This window comes from Nothobranchius furzeri, chromosome 10 (assembly GCF_043380555.1).
Source record: "Nothobranchius furzeri strain GRZ-AD chromosome 10, NfurGRZ-RIMD1, whole genome shotgun sequence".
Lineage (NCBI taxonomy): Eukaryota > Metazoa > Chordata > Actinopteri > Cyprinodontiformes > Nothobranchiidae > Nothobranchius > Nothobranchius furzeri.
The window spans coordinates 50,114,077-50,134,815 of record NC_091750.1 but is presented as its reverse complement, the minus strand read 5'-3'; the positions used below and the strand labels follow the sequence as shown (position 1 = coordinate 50,134,815).

General features: G+C 42.6%; 1 protein-coding gene across 3 annotated transcripts in view; it reads right to left on the bottom strand.

The window, feature by feature from the left end:
- LOC107386594 (seizure protein 6 homolog) overlaps window positions 1–20,739 on the bottom strand; it is a 140,820-nt gene that overhangs the window by 40,127 nt on the left and 79,954 nt on the right. For all 3 annotated transcript variants that reach the window (XM_070555733.1, XM_070555734.1, XM_015961102.3), the window contains exon 4: window positions 5,531–5,723. In XM_070555733.1, the coding sequence (XP_070411834.1) occupies window positions 5,531–5,723 (193 nt within the window). The remainder of the gene's footprint in view (window positions 1–5,530; window positions 5,724–20,739) is intronic.

Here is a 20,739-nt window from a genome sequence, read left to right as displayed (position 1 = left end):
TTTACTATTGTGATCAAAAATATTTCATCTCAATTCCGAGGCTGCTCTGTAAATAGTTTTCAAATAAACCACACACATATCAACTTCTGATCATTCCATATCAATTTCAGACTTAAAATAATATATTGATGTAAACCACGCCCACTTCCGGGTTATGCCACGCCCATTCCGAATACAGATACAGATACAGATAATTTAGTTGGTTGAACAGATACAGATAGTGGTGTACTAGCTCATCCCTAGTTGAATCGATTGTGATACACTCAGCATTACAGTGCTGAAAACATAATGTAAACTCATAATTTTTTCTCCAACGTTTTTATTTAAAAGCAAATTTTTTCCCTGAATTTTAAATTCGGTAACAAAAGGAACGAAATTGGTCTCATAATTAAAGTAATTGAACCTTAATTCTAAGGGGCTGATGTGTGATAAAATGCTGCCATCATTTAAATCAAACCACATGCACATTCTGATTTATTTATTTAAAATTGACATACTTATTTATTTATTAACTTATATTTTAGGAGGATAAAACCACTTGAGATGAAACATCTGCTACCATAGAGAAATATACAAGAAGTCAGAGGCAGTGCACTATAGAATGAAATGAACCCTATGCAAAAATAATTAACAAAAGACCACTGAGAAGATTCATGAATAGATAACTAAAGAAAACTGGACATACTACTACTACTACTACTACTACTATTAATAATAATAATAATAATAATAATAATAATAATAATAATAATAATAATAATAAATCCTGCTTTGGTACAACAAAAAGAAAGTCAGACAGTGGCTTCAAAACAATTACAAATTGGTTTCATATACCCATAGGCAGAGTTTTCAAAAAGGCAAAAAGAGGAAATAGATCTTATATGAGCAGGTAATTTTTTCCAGTCCTGAGGATCTTTAACCCTCTTAGGCTCAAAATAAGTTTTAATAAACAACTAAGTCATTCAGGGGTACTTCTGAGTTAAAAAATGCTCATGAAACACATATGTGGAGTAACCAGGTAGGTAGGTTTTAACTGTTGCAGATCTGCAACGCCTGCCTCCAGAGGGTTAACATAAAAGGCCCGTTACCCTACTACTTTTTTAAAGCGAGGAATAACAAAAGAAAGCTGATCATTGATCCTGGTATCATACGCAGAGTTGAAGGGTAAACGTTTTCAGGTAAGATGGAAAATCAAGAATATACAATTAAAAATAAATAAAAAACAGTGAAATTGTCACTAGTATTTAACCATGTTAGCTCATTTTAACCAATTTCCATTGTCCATTGTTAAAGATTAGTCCTTTCAAAGAAATTCACATACAAGTTTGTCTATAAATAGATTTTGTTCTTTACACCTTAGAACAGAAAAACAAGTTGGAGATGTATGCCTAAAATGCGATTTAAAGATGCAATATGCTCACCAAACTGCTCATCAAATATGGTGACCTCTGGTTTCAAAAACCTAATTAGTTTACGTACCCGCAGAAGCTTTAAAACGGTAGTTCACAAGCCAGTGGATAACATAATGTTGGCGACATGGTCTGTAATCTGATTTCACACAGGAAACACCAGGTACATTTTGGAAAATGGGCAGAAAATTGTGTCTGGACCCTCTCTGCATTCCCCATTTCTTACAGGCATTTCACAATGATAAATAAATAAATGATACTAATAATGAAGTACTAAATAACTACTCATGAATCTGAGAAAACTTTGATTTATCAACAGTTTTGATGGCCTTTTGTGTTTTCTAACTCACCAAAAAGCCCCGTTAAAGAGGTGGAATGCATGGTTTGCCCCGCCCCTGAGCCCTAAAATCGATGAGGCATGTAATTGGTGGTTGCTTTGTGTTATTGCTAAGATAAACAGACATTGTTAGAGGTACGGAAGATCGATGTCACGCAAAAGCAGGCGAGGCACAGGCAGAAAATTACAGGCCATCATATTCACCAACAGCATGGCAACTTACAAGCTTTGTTGCTGCCACTCGCTTGCTGTCATACACTTTGATAGCATGTGATGATTTACGTTTTCAAATCAGTTTGCAAAGGAAAATTATTTTTACAAGATTAGCTTGAATGGAGATCAGAATGTGTGGGGGCAGGGCTTCACACATCAGTGATCTGTTGATTAGGAATTACAGCGTTGTTACAGCAATTAATATTAATTACAGTATTATTAATTAGAGAGTGGAATAGGCTTCATATTCTTACTTAACTGCATGCTTGCAGACGTTTAGCCAAAAGAGCAAAAGTTGACGTAAAGCATCATACTGATCTGCTTTGGGAACAAATTATTAAACCAAGCTAATGTAGCTTTTTTAAAACTGATTTACTTTAAAGCACGAGCACCGTGTTATGCTGACGTTTTACTTTATCAAGCTGTGTGCTCTGCTGCCACAAAACAAGCTAAAGAGAGAAAGCTAAGCCCTGATGTATTGTGTTTATACATTGCATCTCTGCAGGGAGCCAGCCCAACACATGTCTGTGCGAACATGTGGGTCTAACTCAGCTGGTGAGATGACAGAGATGAATAGCATATATGTCATCAAAGTTCTCTGATTATTTCAGATCTGAGGATGAGAAGAGCAAAAAATAAAAAATAAAAATACATCACGGGGGAAAATCATATTGTGCCAGGGTGATAATAAGTGTCTGTCAGCAGCAAAAGAGCCATTCTTTAGTTTTGAATAAACACCTGCGGGCTGTGAGCACAGCTCCACAACAGTAGTGATGCTCAAATCTCAACTGCTGGTTTTAACTCGGCTGCAGCTGCAGCTGATGCTCTTAGGAGAACGTGCTACCAATAACTGTGCAGTTGGCTTTTTCTCATGAGGTTATCAATAAAAAAATCCAACCACATGACTTAGTATTTGCTCTGAGCTATGCATGCTACTGTTATCTCAATAAGTGCATGAACCCTTACGAAGATTAACACAAATTTCACTTATTTAAAAAAATGTCTTTGTATAAGCTGGACTAAAATCTGTGGGAAACATGTAGAACACATCAAACATTAAGACATTTCTTTCAGAGTGACCCTTGAATGCAGATGAAGGGTTAAATATTGCAGCTACTGCTGATGATGACACTGATAAATAACAGCAGAATACCAAAGAAAGTTTCTGTTACACAATGGCGGGGATTTCTTGGCCTTGAGAGCCACAAATATACAAGATATAGTTGTTTCCTTGCTCTAAAACACATGATGCAATGAAAGACCTGTTCAAGATGTCTCCCAGTTCTACTGAAGCCGGTTAATCACCTGTTGTTTAAAACCAGACTTGTTAGAGCAGAGCAATAACAAAAACATGGAGGACAGTGGCTGGAGTTTGTTTTAGATGTTTCTCTGCTCCACCAGGGTATAATCAGTGGTAGATGAGCAGAAAAGGTTATTTAACTACTTGAATCAGCGTGCAGGAGACTCTTACGCTACTGGGATATAATGAAGGCAATACATCACTGCTCGTGTTTTTGCAAAGCCCACCCCCATCCCATGGAGTCCCTTGGAGAATGACTCGGCATTAACAAACAGCGTCAGACATCCAAAGTCAATCACAGAGCGTGCGTGAGCATTTGAGAATGTGCCAAGATTGAGGCAGGGTTTGCGACTTTTCTCGTGAACAAAGAAGTCTATAAAGTCCCATTAGTCATCAGACACTGGTGAAATAATTTTTTCGCATTTGGCCCATCACCTGGGAGAGCGGTGAGCTGCAGAGAAGACGGCGTTCAGGAACAGTTTGGTGGTTTAACCCCTGTTGAGGGTCTGCCCTCATGAGAAAATTACTATGCAGGAATTTCTCCAAAAGACTGCCAAAAACGCCCTGGAGCATGAATAAAAAGGCATATTAAAAATCAGCGCCAGCAACAACTTCATGTCCCATGATTCCCTGCTACTGGAAGCAACGTGATGACGTCACCAAAGCGGCATCAAACCCCGGAACACAAGTTCCGCGCATGAGCTGGAACCACACAGAGTCCAGCCCGCCGAACAGCCGAGTCTATAAAAGAGAGACAAAAACGAAACCTAGTCCTCTTTGTGTCCAGCTTCAGCTGGTGTTTGAAGAGACATTCGTTCTGCTACAGCTCCGGACACGACAAGAGGCCGAGCCGCGGAAAAGCAACGGAACCGCCATCTGGTTCGTTTGAACTCCGAGGGACGCTTCGGTTTCGAGGAGTCAAGAGTTTCTTTTCCTCTCCCTTTTCTCTCTCTCCCGATTTCTCTAATAAGTTCAGAACAAGCGATCAAACCGCGCGATTGCTTTAAGGTAAATACGGTCTCTCTTCCGTACCAAAACACGCCATCGGATCATCTAATATCTTAAGTTTTATGCTGTGGCCAGGCTGACAAACTATTAGATATTTCATTCATGACTGATCTTTTGTTTTGTTTATTGATCTTTGTGAAGTGGTTTTGAATTTGTTTAAGTTACTGTGCATGGAAACTTACCACGTCACTGTTGAAAGTTAAGTTTTACTGTGATTGAACTGCTTTGGAAGTTAAAGTGAAAGTTGCCCACGCACACACACACATGCACGCACGCACACACACACACACACACACACACACACACACACACACACACACACACATTCTGGTTTTCCGTGTTTGGGGACACACACACACACACACATTCTGGTTTTCAGTGTTTGGGAGGACACACACATCCGTTATACACGGTCGGGTCCTTGCTCCCTCAGACAAAGGGACCAGCCATTTTGTTTCAAAACTACCTCCATCTTGAGTTACATCACCTCAGATTATCATTATTTCACGTTATCATTCCATCATTTAATTACTTGTTATTCATTTGATAAAATAAGTTGGTGGGTATTAATTAGCTAACACTTTGGAAGGAGCTGAAGTGGGTATATTAGTTAATAAATGTTATTGCCAATTAAGCATTTGTCTCAAGTGAATTTGTTTGTGTGACATGAATTTATGACTGCTGCTCGTAAACGAATTTTACTAACTTTAAGACAGACTGATAAGAGGTTTTGGATTCATTTTCCCTTATTAAAAAGGGTGGTGCCCCGAGGTTATCTCCGGATATCCTAATTACGTAATAAAATCGGTAAATATTTCCATATTTATGAATTTTATTGAAGAATCCAAAAAGTAAGTAAAAGCTTACAAATTATTTGTTGACTAATATTCACAACACCCCCTAGTCAAACCCCTTAATGCTGAGGGTCCAACGGGGAGGAGTTGGGTCCCATTTTTAAAGTCTTTGGTATGACCCAACTGTGGATTTCAACTCACAATCTCCCAGTCTCAGGGCGGGTGCTCATACCACCAGGCAACTGAGCTGCTTAATATAAATGTGAATAAACAACATAAAGTGAGAATAATAATAAGTGATGCAACGGAATAAGGTGCGATTCGTTTGTCATCAACTTCTAGATTCGTCAGATAAAAAATACTCCAGATTGTTGCTTTAAAAATCCTTAATTTCTTGTGTCAGTTTGTTGTGAGCAAACTCAGAGTAACAGCTGCTGGACGGATTCAACTTGGAAAAAAGTTAACTCACCTTGGTAGTGCAGCCGGAGGAACCCTGAATTGAGACGTTGATTGCCTCGAAAGCGGATTGAGATCTGGTTGCTCCAGCTGCGTAGAACAAGGCCCCTCATCAAGACCGACTCGTTGGCTAGAATGAATGGTTCTTGGCCACCCGTGTCCTCCACCATCACCTGCTCCCCCTCCATCACACTGACGTTCAGCACCTGAAAACACACAATGCTGTTTGATTAAACACAAGCTTGACTTCTGCACCTCTGTGCATCAACTGTGACTCCACACAAGTGTCTGAATCAGTGTCCTGCTGCTTCATCTCCTGCTAGACTTTATCTGATGACTTGTAAACTGAACGCTGGTCATGAGGACAACTTTAAGGCACTAGGGCTGTTTATTTATAGTCTGATGCTTCAATTCCCTCAAGATGGGATCTAACATGAGCTCCACTGACGTTGAGTCTCTTTTTAATATCAAGTTTAATCTATCAATGTTGCTGTGAGAAACTGGGTCACCTGCTGTGTTTGCTTGCTCACTTCTCTACCAGCGCAATTACAGGCAGAAATGTTTAGTCGGTGCGTTTGTCAACCTGCAGCCAGACTTTTTTTTAAATTTTTTTTTTATCTTTTTTGAGTAATTGTAGAATCTGTCTGGGTCATTCCACTTATGGTTTGTTGCACACATGATTCATCCGCGTCCTGTGCTCTCATTGTGCCCGTAAGCAACTCTGTCAGCAGTGCTTCATTTCTTCAACAGGTTGAGCAGCATCTGCAGCTAAATATGGTGAAGGAATCTCAGGAGTACTGCGTGTAGTTAAACTGTCTGGATAATGGAGTGCTGACGTCCTTTGGAGAAACATCTCATTTTCCCCCTGGAGTGCTATTAAACTGAGCTGCTTTTCCAACAGGAGGTCATGATTAATACTTTTTTTACGCGACAAAGGAAAACACTTTCACCTTGTAAAATGTAAAATGTACCCTAACTGAAGTTTGATGTCATTTAATCAAATGTAATCCAGTGTCAGTACATTCTGCAAGACAGCTCAAAAAGCATAGCAGTAGGACATCAACCAATCATTTATTTCTAAATACCAGTTGTGGGTGTTGTTGCTTCACATTTGAAGTTTTTATTTATTTATTTATTTTTACAATTTGAAATCTTCTTATTCCTCATTATAACAAACACAACTTTGTTATGACAATGGCCTGGGAGATCTGATATATTGCCCAACACAACCCCATAAGAAAGACCCACAGTGGAAAACCTGATGTTCCCTGCCCACTTGGCCAGGAGATCAATATTAAAATGAGTTTCGTGCAGATTGGCAGATTCACTGCGATGGCTCTATGATGCTGCCTGAAGCTGGAATTTCTATGTATAGGGGCGTACAATATCCGAATAACTCAACATAAGATGCAGATCTATCTGGCATTCATTCAGTTTGGAAAAAATCCCAAAGCATTAAACGTGTGCTCCAACATTCCATTTTGTTAATTGTCTCTCATCCAACGAGAATTTTAGTAGCAGCTTGGGCTAGCATTAGCTGTAGCTTGGGCTTGTGTCAACCATTTAAGACCTGCCATAGAACAAGTTCGCCAGAACTTATATTTACACTTTTAGATGCTGTGGTGCCATTTTTTTGGAGCATTTCAACTTTCTATACATCAATACAGCCCTTGCATTCTAAATTTGAATAATATAAATGTAAAATGTTCATAGCAACTAAATAATTTACTAAGAAATGCAATTATCCATTTAAAAATAGAAAATTTATTTTTTTTTGTTTTTACACAGTTTTCATTATACAGAAATGCCACACCTTTATCCCTCAAAATTGTCAATGAAAAAAAGTTGCACACAATCCTTTCAAACAACATCACATTTATTTGAAATGCTTCCATAAATTCGTTTCTGAGATACACTCATTTATATAAACTGTAACAAAAACATAAATAAATAATAATAATCAGGAGTGTAATATAATAATGTTGAATATTTATTCAAAATTTTCAGTAGTGTTTAGTTTTCCTTTTTTCTCACTAATAATAATAATAATAATAATAATAATAATAATAACAATAACAATAATAAAGAATATTGCATGAATATATACGTGAGGAAACTGAAACTGAAACTTAAACATCATCCGACGCTGTAATGGCATCGACCGCTTCGAGGAGGGAGGATGTACCGCTTAGCGGGTCCGTGAGTAATCAAATTGTTTGTAGTGGTGTGTGAGTGTGTCGGGAGTCTGTAGTGGGTGTGTGATGTGTGTAGGATGTGTTTGTCTAAATGTATTATTGCGATGAAGCACAAGAAAAAGCCCAAAGACTGGGACTACAAAGAACTACAATTTGCAGGAAAATGACATCAAAGCAGGTGATTGGGTGATTGATAATCATGTGACAGTTCACATTGACAAGGTGATGATGTTTATTCTAGCGTTTGAAGCCCTGTGAGCTGCAGATCAGAATGATACAACATCTGCGTCTGAATGAAAACGCTTTTCTTTTTTGCTCTATTTGGTTGTTTTTTGCAAACTCATTAATGGAAATACGTAGCGCTCTGGAACATGTTTAGTGTGTGAACTATAAGTGTAACTCCTCCAGTTAAATATGGTTCTAGGACTCTAGAAGGTGCTATATCAAATACAGGCCATTTACCATTTACATATGACACCCCAAGCTGCCTATATTCAACGAGAAGGTAAATGTGGTTTAGAGATCTAGAACCCCTTTAACTGAACTTTCTGACCCCAGGTTGAGTTTCTCCAAGAGAATGAGATAAGGCCTGACAGGAACATTGAGGATGCTTGAGTGTACATTCTTTTGTGTAATCTAGAAATGTTCAGTTTAATAAAATAGTAAATTATAATCTCAATAATTTAAACATTGATGATGTATGTTTGTTTTAAGATAAAACAATCTCCTATAAGGAAATCAATCCACCCTTGGCACTTTTATCTGTGGGTAAACACCCTACTAAAAACCTCAGTTTGACATAAACTATACAGTTCTGACTTTTATTGACCTTGAATTTGTGTCACTCAAGTTTTTAAAGAAAAACTAAATAATTTAGCTGCGATGTTGATGTGTACAGACCTCTCAGGGTATTTAAGTGCTTACAGCTTTTCTGTGTTTAGCGAGATGATCCTTGCTGTTTCTCATTTCTTTTGGCTTCTCTGCTGAATTGTAAAGCCTTCTCTCTGTAAGCAGCTGCCTGCCACAGCCATAAACAGCATTAAAGTAGTGAGAGTATGCTGAGAGCTGTAGGCTGGCCAGCAAAACAATGAGTCAAAACCCACCATAAAGGCATCAGTGTAAATAAAAGATACATCTATAATTCCTTTCACAGCTCAGTGGGTCTGATTATTCTCAACCAACTTTCAGTCAGATGGAAGAAAATGATCTGTTCCCCATCACTTTCAGCTCATCCGCATCTTTTTCAAAAGCTTCTGGTGGAATGTATGACATATTCTCAAAGCCTGTGCTGTCACTGGGAGTGGGCTCAGGTATGCCATGAGGCAGAAAAGGGCTGTCCTCTAAAGGCCGATGTCCCAGAGGAAATTTGTGTGAAGACATGTTAGAGCACCAACCTGGAAAAGCTGAGGCACTGGGCAGGAGGAGCACTGGAGTGTCCAGGAAGCCTAATGGACACTGAGACTGAGCTTAGAGGTGATTCTGCTGGAATCATCAGACACTTTGATTGATTTGATGCTTTTTTTTTAATCACCAGACTTAAAACTGTACTCTGGAGGTTTTCTTTTGTACTGGGAACAAAAAGCAGTCAAACAACAGATAACCATGTGTTCTGTATGCATGAGAACGCAATGAGTTGGTATTTTAAACACGGAATAGCAGAAAATGATGAACGAATATCTTGTGAATTTAGAAAATGAGGCTCTCCATCCCTCAAGGGCAAAGCAATGACAATGCCTTAGGCCCTTTTAAAATCATCAGTTAAATAAAAGACCTTGAATGTTTTGTAAATATTATAACTTCATTATTACTACAGAGTGCTTTGAAGACCCACTGGCACGTCTTCTAGTGAGGTAGAGGAGTGTGGGGACATTGGGTTGAGTTCTCAAGTCTCTGAGGTCACTGAGGTGATCAAACATCTCCTCGGTGATTCTCCCTGGGGTGGATGAGATTTGCCTGGAGTTCCTTAAAGCTCTGGATGTAGTGGGGTTGTGTTGGCTGATGCAGCTCTTACAAGGACAGTTTCCCTGGAATGGCAGATCGGAGTGGTGGACATCCTATTTAAAAAGGGGGACTGCAGTGTGTGTTCTAATTACTGGGGATCACACTCCTAAGCCTCTCTGGTAAGTTCTACTCATGAGTTAGAGACATAATGTGGTTTGGTGTCCTCGCCGAGACTACTGGACTGGTGTTCCGACTATCCGTGCTACCCGCTGATATGTGCTTCTTTGGGTAAATGCGCAGACCGATTACTACGTCAGAGGCTGTTTACCCGAAGAGACGCACTACCTCTGGAAGTTGTTATATTACCACTTGTTGTATGTTTACCTGACAGCTTGGAAATGGCTTGTAAAATATTATTATACTGTAAACAAGAAATTTCTCCCAATGTGCACTGTCATTCACAGAATGATGAAAAACACGGTCTTTTTCATAAATAAATCACAACAAACACTGTATATTTTTGCTAATAATTATACTACAGTTCTGTATTTTTGAGTAATATCACCTGTTTAAAATAAACCATGCTTAATAAGTGTGTTACTACACTAAACAAGAGTGAAACTGTCGTAACACATTGCAGTAGGAACATTCGAATAGGAAGCACAGATAGTCAGAACACCACCTCTATACCCTTTGCACAGTCTTGGAGGGTGCAGGCCAACCAATCTACATGTCTTTTGGGACTTGCAGAAGGTGTCTGACCATGTCCCTTGGGGAGTCCTGTTGGAGTACTCCAGACTTTGAGGTACAAGGCTCTTTCATCCCGGCTGTTAGGTGCCTGTATTGGTTGCCAAAGCAGTAAGATAGGCTTTTTTTCAGTAACAGCTGAACTCCATCAAGGTTGTTTTTTGTTACTGATTATTTTGATAACTTTTATGAACAAGATTTCTAGGCATATAGGGTTTGGGAGTATCTGTTTTAGTGGCCTATAGGGATCAGGTATCTAATGTTTACTGATGATGTGGTTCTTCATCAGATCACGATCTCCATCATTCACTGGAGCAGTTTGCAGCTGAGTGTGAAGCTATCCTAGTTAGACAAAATATCTCAGAAAGTGTACTTTGCTGGAGTTGCTCCGGGTGAGAGGCGGAGGGCTGGGGTTGGCTTTTTGTTAGCTCCGAGACTCTCTGCCTGTGTGTTGGGGTTTACCCCGGGGGACAAGAGGGTAGCTTCCTTGCGCCTTCGGGTCGGGGAACGGGTCCTGACTGTTGTTTGTGCTTATGGCCCAAATATCAGTTCAGAGTACCCACCCTTTTTGGAGTCCCTGGGACGAGTGCTAGATAGTGCTCCATCAGGGGACTCCATTGTCCTGCTGGGGGACTTCAATGCTCACGTGGGCAATGACAGCTTGACCTGGAGGGGTGTGATTGGGAGGAACGGCCCACCTAATCTGAACTCGAGCGGTGTTTTGTTATTGGACTTCTGTGCAAGCCGCAGTTTGGCCATAACGAACACCATGTTCGAACATAAGGATGCCCACCGGTACACTTGGTACCAGGGCAGCCTAGGTCACAGGTCGATGATAGATTTTGTAGTCGTATCATCTGACCTGCGGCCGTATGTTTTGGACACCCGAGTGAAGAGAGGGGCGGAGCTGTCAACTGATCACCACCTGGTGGTGAGTTGGATCAGATGGCAAGGGAACATGCCGCGTAGACCTGGCAGACCCAAACGCATAGTGAGGGTCTGCTGGGAACGCCTGGCAGAAGAACCTGTCAAGACGGTCTTCAACTCCCACCTCCGGCAGAGCTTTGACCACGTCCCGAGAGCAGTGGGGGACATTGAGTCCGAGTGGGCCTTGTTCCACTCTGCGTTTGTCGAGGCGGCTGTTGCTAGCTGTGGCCGTAAGGTGGCCGGTGCCAGTCGTGGTGGCAACCCCCGTACCCGCTGGTGGACACCAGAGGTTCGGGGAGCCGTCAGGCTGAAGAAGGAGGCCTACAGGGCGTGGCTGGTCTGTGGGTCTCCGGAGGCAGCAGACAGGTACCGGATAGCCAAGCGGGGTGCAGCAGTGGCAGTTGCCGAGGCAAAATCTCGGGCGTGGGAGGAGTTTGGTGAGGCCATGGAGAAAGACTATCGATCGGCTCCAAAGAGGTTCTGGCAAACTGTCCGGCGCCTCAGGAGAGGAAGGCAGCAACTCGCTCACACTGTTTACAGTGGGGATGGGGAGCTGCTGACGTCAACTGAGGCTATAGTCGGACGGTGGAAGGAATACTTTGAGGAGCTCCTCAATCCCACCAATGCGCATTCCGAGGAGGAACCAGAGCTGGGAGGCCTGGGGATGGACTGTCCGATCTCGGGGGCAGAAGTTGCTGAGGTAGTCAAACAACTACACAGCGGCGGAGCCCCAGGGGCGGATGAGGTTCGTCCTGGGTATCTCAAGGCTATGGATGTTGTAGGGCTGTCATGGTTGACACGTCTCTACAACATTGCGTGGTCATCGGGGGCAGTTCCTAGGGAGTGGCAGACCGGGGTGGTGGTCCCCATCTTTAAGAAGGGTGACCTGAGGGTGTGTTCCAACTATAGGGGGATCACACTCCTCAGCCTCCCTGGAAAGGTCTACTCCAAGGTACTGGAGAGGAGGGTCCGATCGATAGTTGAATCTCAGATAGAGGAGGAGCAATGTGGTTTTCGTCCTGGCCGTGGAACTGTGGACCAGCTCTATACCCTTGCAAGGGTGATGGAGGGGGCATGGGAGTTTGCCCAACCAATCCACATGTGTTTTGTGGATTTGGAGAAGGCTTATGACCGTGTCCCCAGGGGCACCCTGTGGGGGACGCTCCAGGAGTATGGGGTGGGTGGCTTTCTGTTAAGGGCCATTCAGTCCCTTTACCAGAGGAGCGTGAGTTTGGTCCGCATAGCCGGTAGTAAGTCGGACCTGTTCCCAGTGAGGGTTGGACTCCGCCAGGGCTGCCCTTTGTCACCGGTTCTGTTCATCACTTTTATGGACAGAATTTCTAGACGCAGCCGTGGTGTGGAGTGTGTCGAGTTTGGTGGCAGGAGAATCTCGTCTCTGCTTTTTGCGGATGATGTGGTCCTCCTAGCTTCATCCAGCTCTGACCTTCAGCTCTTGCTGGGTAGGTTCGCGGCCGAATGTGAAGCGGCTGGGATGAGGATCAGCACCTCCAAATCTGAGACCATGGTTCTCGACCGGAAAAGGGTGGCTTGCCACCTCCGGGTCGGGGGAGAGGTCCTACCTCAAGTGGAGGAGTTTAAGTATCTCGGGGTCTTGTTCACGAGTGAGGGTAGGAGGGATCGGGAGACCGACAGGCGGATTGGTTCGGCGTCTGCAGTGATGCGGACGCTGAGCCGATCTGTCGTGGGGAAGAGGGAGCTGAGCCAGAAAGCCAGGCTCTCGATTTACCGGTCGATCTACGTCCCAATCCTCACCTATGGTCATGAGCTTTGGGTAATGACCGAAAGAACGAGATCGCGGATACAAGCGGCCGAAATGAGTTTCCTCCGTAGGGTGGCCGGGCTCAGCCTTAGAGATAGGGTGAGGAGCTCGGACATTCGGGAGGGACTCGGAGTAGAACCGCTGCTCCTCCGGATCGAAAGGAGCCAGTTGAGGTGGTTTGGGCATCTGGTCAGGATGCCTCCTGGACGCCTCCCCGGGGAGGTGTTTCGGGCATGTCCTGCCGGCAGAAGGCCCCCGGGTCGACCCAGGACACGTTGGAGAGGTTACATCTCCAATCTGGTCCGGGAACGCCTTGGGGTCCTGCCGGAGGAGCTGGTGGACAAGGCCGGGGAGAGGACGGCCTGGAGCTCCCTAGTTGGGATGCTGCCCCCGCGACCCGGACCCGGATAAGCGGAGGAAGACGAGACGAGACGAGACGAGACGATCTCAGAAAGTGTCATTTCTCAAATTTCTAAATTGACCATACACAACGGACACTCCCTTGTTTATGTATTTATTTGACAGCCTGTCCATCCATTCATAATACCCTTTTCATATTTAAATTTCCCAAACTTATGGCAACAGAATCTCACATTACACTAATGTAAACTGCACTTTCCACAAGAAAAAAAAAATCCTGTACCTAACTAGAATAAACAGACTTTGACAGGATCAAAGTTGTTTTTGGTCTAAAATCGTTGTCACCAGCCGTCTGTAGACGTTTTTATGTTTCTTGCCTGAACACCTGTGAGTCACTCATTTCTTGTTTCGCTCTGCTGACTCCAGCTGGTGCCCAGCTCTGCTGTCTGAACCAGTACTGATACATACAAACATGTTATCTTTGATACAGCAAAATATAAAATAACTCCATTTTAGAGTTCAAGTTCAATTATTGGTTTCACCAACTGAATATGCCAAAAACAGTAAAAAAATCAATTGAGTAAAACTTTAAATCTCATTTTGGCCAAAAACATAGAAATATTAAACAATCAATCCGGAGTGTTCCCTCTTGCAGATATTATGAATGAATTTTTTGTGATATTCTCACCCTGTTCTGTTATATAACGTAGGCAATATGTAATTTTTTATTTATTTTTTTGCTAAGCCCGCCCAATGTGCACAAGATCTCTCCTCAGTATGAACTGAAAGCCGCTCAGCATTAGCCAATAGCGTTGAACGTCCATTTACATACAAATGATGATCACAGAGCACGCATAAGCGTGTCTGCAGCTCAGGGATGGGTCAAATGCAGAGGACAAATTTCACCACACACCAGTGTGTGTGTGTGACAACTGGTGGGACTTTATTGTGTTGTACAGCACCTTGGGGGTTCTAGGACTCTAAAAGATGTTATATCAAAGCCATTTACCAAGTAGTCATTTGAAATGTGGCATATTTCTTTCTTTTTCGTGTCCTGTCTGGCTGTGAAGCAAACAGAATTAATGTCTGAATGCTGGCAACAAGCCTTACAGATTTACTCTCAGGTGGAGAGTAAATCAAATCTTCTGCTTTTAATGTCAAGCCTGATACTTAAAACTTTATTGTTATTATTTTTTGAATGCTTTGTAATTTCGACCAGACACGGAGACAGAGGTGAAAGCGAAAGGAAGAGACGGGGAGGGGGGTCCACAAAAATAAAAAAATCAATCAGTGATGAACAAGAGTCTGCTTGGGACACACAGCAATACACGAGGAGCAAGCTATCACTGCGTCAACTTGATGAAAAAATATAAAATCAACATTGTTTTACTGAACAATCAAGATAATAAATCACAGTGCATTAAGTGCCAACCACAGCCTTAAGACATGTGTTGAACGTGCCCAAGTTCATACTTATGAGAGCACCATGTGAGCACCTGTGTGTGTACACGCGCTTGTATATGTAAGGTTTCTCTATAAGAGCGTGCAATGGACAGTGTGAGGGGCCACAGATCTGCCCCCAAAAGATGTAAAGGAGATGGAAGGAGCTCCAAGTCTCAGAGATCCAAGAGCTGCCCCAGAGTGCAGGGACCCCAGGGAGACTGCGACCAGAAAAGCCCCTGCCCCCCTCGAGAGGCGCAGAGGATTGCCCTGGGGGGCCACAACCAGCGGCCGGCAGAGTCCCGGGAGATATCAGCGGCAAGCCCACAGGCCCGCCCGAAGCCTCCCGCCACCCAGCCGGCCGAGCCCGGGACCCAGGGGCGACCACCCCCGCTGGGGACTCAGCAGAGCCCAGGGACCCAGATCCTACCAGGCAGCCACCGGGATTGTGGCATATTTCTGAAACTGGACAAATTGTAGAGCGATATTTAGCGAAGTATATCCAGGTGACCCATCGCAATTAAGAATTTAAAGAAACACCCTATAAAATAAAATATATTTTATTAGCAAACAAACAATGTAAATGTTAAATTGTCACTAAATTGGTTTCCGTTATTCATCTGGCAGCTATGCGCAGTTTCAAGCTACACTGTAGTGCATTTTTGGTCAGTCCTTCCCTGAACTGTAAATGTTTTTAATGAGCTCCCTGAGACAGCGTTTGGAGGTTTTTCCTTCGGCTGTAACAAGCTCCGAATAGCTTTCCTCCAGCTCTCCCTACTGCTGCGAGCTGTCAGTCTGTCGTACAGAGAAAAGGGGAATTCCCCCAAATTTCTTTCCATTGGAGAAGATTTGTGTTTTTTTTTATGTTTCTGGGTAAAGGTTAACACCGTCAGTCATGGGTTGTTTAAAGGAATAACAACCATCACTCTAAACTGGGATGAAAAAAACTTTTTCATCAAGCTACAAGAGCAAGGCAGTTTTTATCTCTTTGTCAGAGTTGAGTGCGTTATGATCAATCTTCTTTCAGGTTGGCTTGATTTCTGTGAATGTTCTCAAAATGCACCGCCAGAAGTTTCATGACCCATAGTGGCGCCAACTGTGAGAAACCAGTGAGTTTACCAGTCTACACCAAAAACGAAACCTAAATGAACCCTTTTTAACTTTGACCTTCATAAAAAAACAACTGTGGCAATAAGAAAATGCCACAAGTTGATGACAAATACCTTTAAAATGTATTTGCAGATTTTATTTTCTAAAAAGATTCCAGTAAATCGCCTGCTGCTTTTGGAAGATCTGGTGTTTTAAACCACTAAACTGGTATTTTTTGCTCAAGGTTATCGTTCGGCCAGAATCTCATAACAAACCCAGCCTGGTTTAAAATCTTACATTCTTCCACTGTTTTACCCTTAATGAAACTTTCTTCTGTGTTTACACTTTTTTCAGTGATGATGCTGAAATAAAAATCTCACAATTTGAGGCGACTTCTGTAAATTTTCCAAAGCGTTTTGTTTAAATCACTGATATGTTGACCCACAAATAGATTCTATGTCCTGCAGAGAAACTCTACTCACTAAATGAGTCATGGATATTTGATGTTCTCTGTTCAGTTGCATTTAAAACCGTTTAATTCCCAATATAACTTTATGTTTGCTTACTGTCTCTATTGGTGCCATTTTTAAACTTCTTTTCTATTGACTCCCTTTTTGTTGCTCAAAAAATTCCAAAAGTTTTTATTTACTTTCTTCATTATTTATTGTTTTGTAATCCACGCTTTCTCTTTTCTCGGGACATGTGTTTGTAATGTTGCACAGAAATAATGTGTTAAAATAGCCGACAGTATTTGTGATGCAGTACATACAAATACAGAAAAATGAGGCGAGTTTGAGGTCATACATGTTTTATGAAGGTGTGCTACAGCGCTTTTTTTTTCATGAATCATAGACAGGCAATTATTTTGTGTACATGGTGCTTTCAGTATATATATATATATATATATATATATATATATATATATATATATATATATGAGTAAATAACCGATTGCACACAAAATACCTGGAGTTCAGTCTGAGTCACAAACACCTTCTCTGAGCTTAACCAGTTTGTGGATCTGTGACCACATCGTTTACATATACCAGGGAGGCACATGAAGGATAGGTGAGCAGATAGTGTACTGGGAACATTTGGACTGATAGATAGTTCAGCCCCAGAGGGCTCTATCATCTGTCATCCACCCTGGGATGTGTCAGTGCAGCCAGCAACAGCTGTCCTGCCTCAATTATGAATCATTGGCCATGTCAGGAGACCTCAGACTACCTTATCTACGCCAGTGCTGCTGCCAAATGCCCACAGGGACTTTTTACACTCTCTCCTACACACATGCATGCGGGTGTAAACACACACACATACATCTATAGATGCATGCATGTTACTGTGGACTGTAATGAGAGATGTCTTATGTTGCTGGAATCTCTGCCTCAGCAGATGCATTTGTGGAGCTGAGTTTTTGGCTGACCAAGCACACTTCAGCACCAACCACAACGTTTTCTGTGGCTCTATACACTGTTCTATTCCATTTTGAGAATTGTGTTGGGGAATGAGAAAATACTTCTTTTCTTTCAGCTTCTGGGTGGGTGGGGTGGGGGGTCTGAACAGGGATAGAAATGCAACACCGTCCTCCGAGGAGTCCCATTTTCCATTTTTTCCAACATCTCCTCTAATAATTTTTTTTCTAAGACTAATCACAATGAGAAGACCACGAAAAGAGAAGGTAATCTCTGTCCTCAAGCCACTGTCTTCAAAGTCGAACCTCTATAATGAACACAATGTCCTGCAAGGCCACATTGACAGAGCTGGAGCTGAAAGTTGAATACAAAACAAAGAAGGTATTTCAAATAAGTTTTCAAAGAAAAACGGTATTTGCAGGTCTGAATAGCTTGATCTGGCTATGTTATCCACTACCTTCCTGCTTGTGGTGAGCTGCAGAGTAAAACTGAGGGAGTGAGCAGAGATAAAGATCCATCCTATCACATCTGAACAGAGAGCTTCCTGCCTGGCCCTTAGTGTTTAATCTGAGACTAGAGTCACCGCTGCTACCATGCAGTTAGTGCCACATGAGAAATAAACCAAATAATTTGTACAGAATCACGCAATTAGCTAGCTCCTGTCTACCGTGTAGGGGGGGAAATAAATAAAGATACAAATATCTCTCTTGGGGCTCTGAAGCAAACAATCTGTCAAACAATTCCAACACTTTCCACATGGCATCTCTTCCTTATTTGCTAATGTATTCATTTGTCTGTTGGTGCTACACACAAGCCGAGTGAACTCTCCACCGAGACCGTCTCTGACTGATGTTTTATTGTTGAAAACATCTGGTGGTGCTCGGCAATGAACATTTACACCGACTCACAGGAGCTATTGCTGAGGTGGAAATGAGCCATACGTAATCAAAATGATACAGTAACACAATACATGGAAAATAAATGACCCAGCTGCTAGGGGCAATGAATCAATGGCTACTGGACTCACCAGCTGCAGTGTCATCATTACCATGATAAAACCCACTGGATTATACTGTGGAACATACTGGTAATGTGCCCGATTCATAGCCCCTCTCTATCTGTGGCTTGCTTTTCAATACTCTTGGTACCCCACCAGTGCTTTTGTGCATTTACTAAAGGATTCATGCATAAAGGAAAAGGGGACATAAACAGCTTATTTAGTGGGTGTAATAAATGAAATGTTATCTTAACTAAACATTCACCTTTTCTTAAAAAAGGTAAGGTCAGTGTTGATGTTTCTTGTTGCTTTGAACAATCGTTTTGAAGAATTCAGCAAAGGTTTACTGTTGAAAAAAAATAAGATAAACATAAAAGTGGCTAGCTCATTTTCACTCATCTAAGCTGGTCACATTATAATATTATGAGATCACCACACTCATGAACTATTTATTTTTTGCCCCTTTTGCTGACAAAGACACTCGGACAATCCCAAATAGGATTTGTATGAAACTGACAAGCTATTATCCATCCATATTTTCATCTGCTTATCTGGGGTGGGGTCGCGGGGGCAGCAGCCTAAGCAGGGGGGCCCAGACTTCCTTCTCTCCAGCTACTTGGGCCAGCTCCTTCGGGGAATCCTAAGGCGTTCCCTGGCCAGCTGAGAAACATAGTCCCTCCAGTGTGTCCTGGGTCTTCCTTTAGGTCTCCCCCCAGCTGGATGTGCCTGGAAAGCCTCACCAGGAGGAATTCTAACTAGATGCCTGAGCCACCTCAACTGGCTCCTCTCGATGTGGAAAAGCAGCAGGTCTACTCCGAGCCCCTCCCAGATGACCGAGCCCAGCCACCCTGGGGAGAAAACCAATTTCAGCTGCTTGTTTCTATGATTTCATTCTTTTAGTCACTACCCAAAGCTCACGACCACATGTGAGGGTAGGAGCATAGATCGACCGGTAAATCGAGACCGGTACAACGCCCGCATCACTGCAGACTGCCTATCGATCTTGCGCTCGATCTTTGTCTCATTCATGATAATCCATGCTATATGTGTATTTATAAGTCTGGCTACAACCCACGGACAGAGCTCAGTCATGGGTCGATATCTATGGTTGCCTCTCAAACTGTCTTTGCACACAATTAGACAGCACTAGGACCAGTCAGAGTAACAAACAATATGACATATCCATCATTACTGAAATCAGTGAAAGGGGCAGTCCGCCATACACCAACAAAGAAGAAGAAACAAATTCATCCTTTTCCAAAATGAAGGACTTAAGTACCTCTATCTGTTCGTGTCTCGTGCCAAAGCTATTTCAAGCTAACGCCGTTCCTGAATGGACACAATCTTTGTAATTTTTCTCCGTCACAGCTCTGGCATTAAGCCCACCCAATGTCTTTCTACAATCATAAAGCGCTGTGATTGGCTCAACCTAAGAGTGTTCAGGACAATGGTAGACCTGCTGAGGCTTCAATGGAGCGTGGCTAAACCTACAGCTGCAGGTTAGGCTATGAATCTGCTTCCCTCTGAGTTGTCTCCTCGGCCTTCACAACTCGGTTTATTTAGCATAAAATCATGCAGCCATCTTTATCCCCATCTTCATCGCGATGCTGAATAAGTGGTGGGGTACTTCTGGCAGACATACTTCTTTGTCTATGACAGCAAGCTGGGTAGAGGAGCAATTAGTGTCACCTCAAAGCAATCCTCTCAGAATGGCTGAAGCTTCATGAAAACTCATCTCTGCAAAGTCCTGATGCCCTAAAGAGTTCATCAAGTTCAGGCTGGGCATCCGGATGTCCTGCCTTACAAGCTGACATCACCGTGTGATGAAGCTTTCCCTTTATCCTCATCTCTAGTTGATTAAAAGCAGCGAGCCTGTCCTGGTTTCCATCACACAGTCTGGCTCACACTCCCAGAGACACATCAGCAATATCCCTGAGCCGCTGGGTGACAGAGGTGAAACAGAATCACTGTGTTCATTAGTAAATTTAGAGGAAAATGTTGATTTATAGAAGTGTTGACACTTGTTTAGCTGGAAAAGCAACACTTACTTGTGTTCCTTTCATCTGATGAGAAGGAGAGAGCAGCCAGCATACACCAACAAAAACAAATTTAAGTCCCTCGCTCATCAGCCTCCCTGCAACGAGGTCAATGCCTTGAACGTTTTGCTTCTTTTGTAAGAAATACTAGAATTAAAATGAGAGTGCAAGGATCAATATGGCAATTCAAGCAGCAGAGAGAGGGACCTGTGTGTCAAGTATTGGTGCTGCTTATTAACATGACTATTGATTGTAGTCAGAGGAGCGTGGTCGCCGAGGCAGCATCAAATACCAA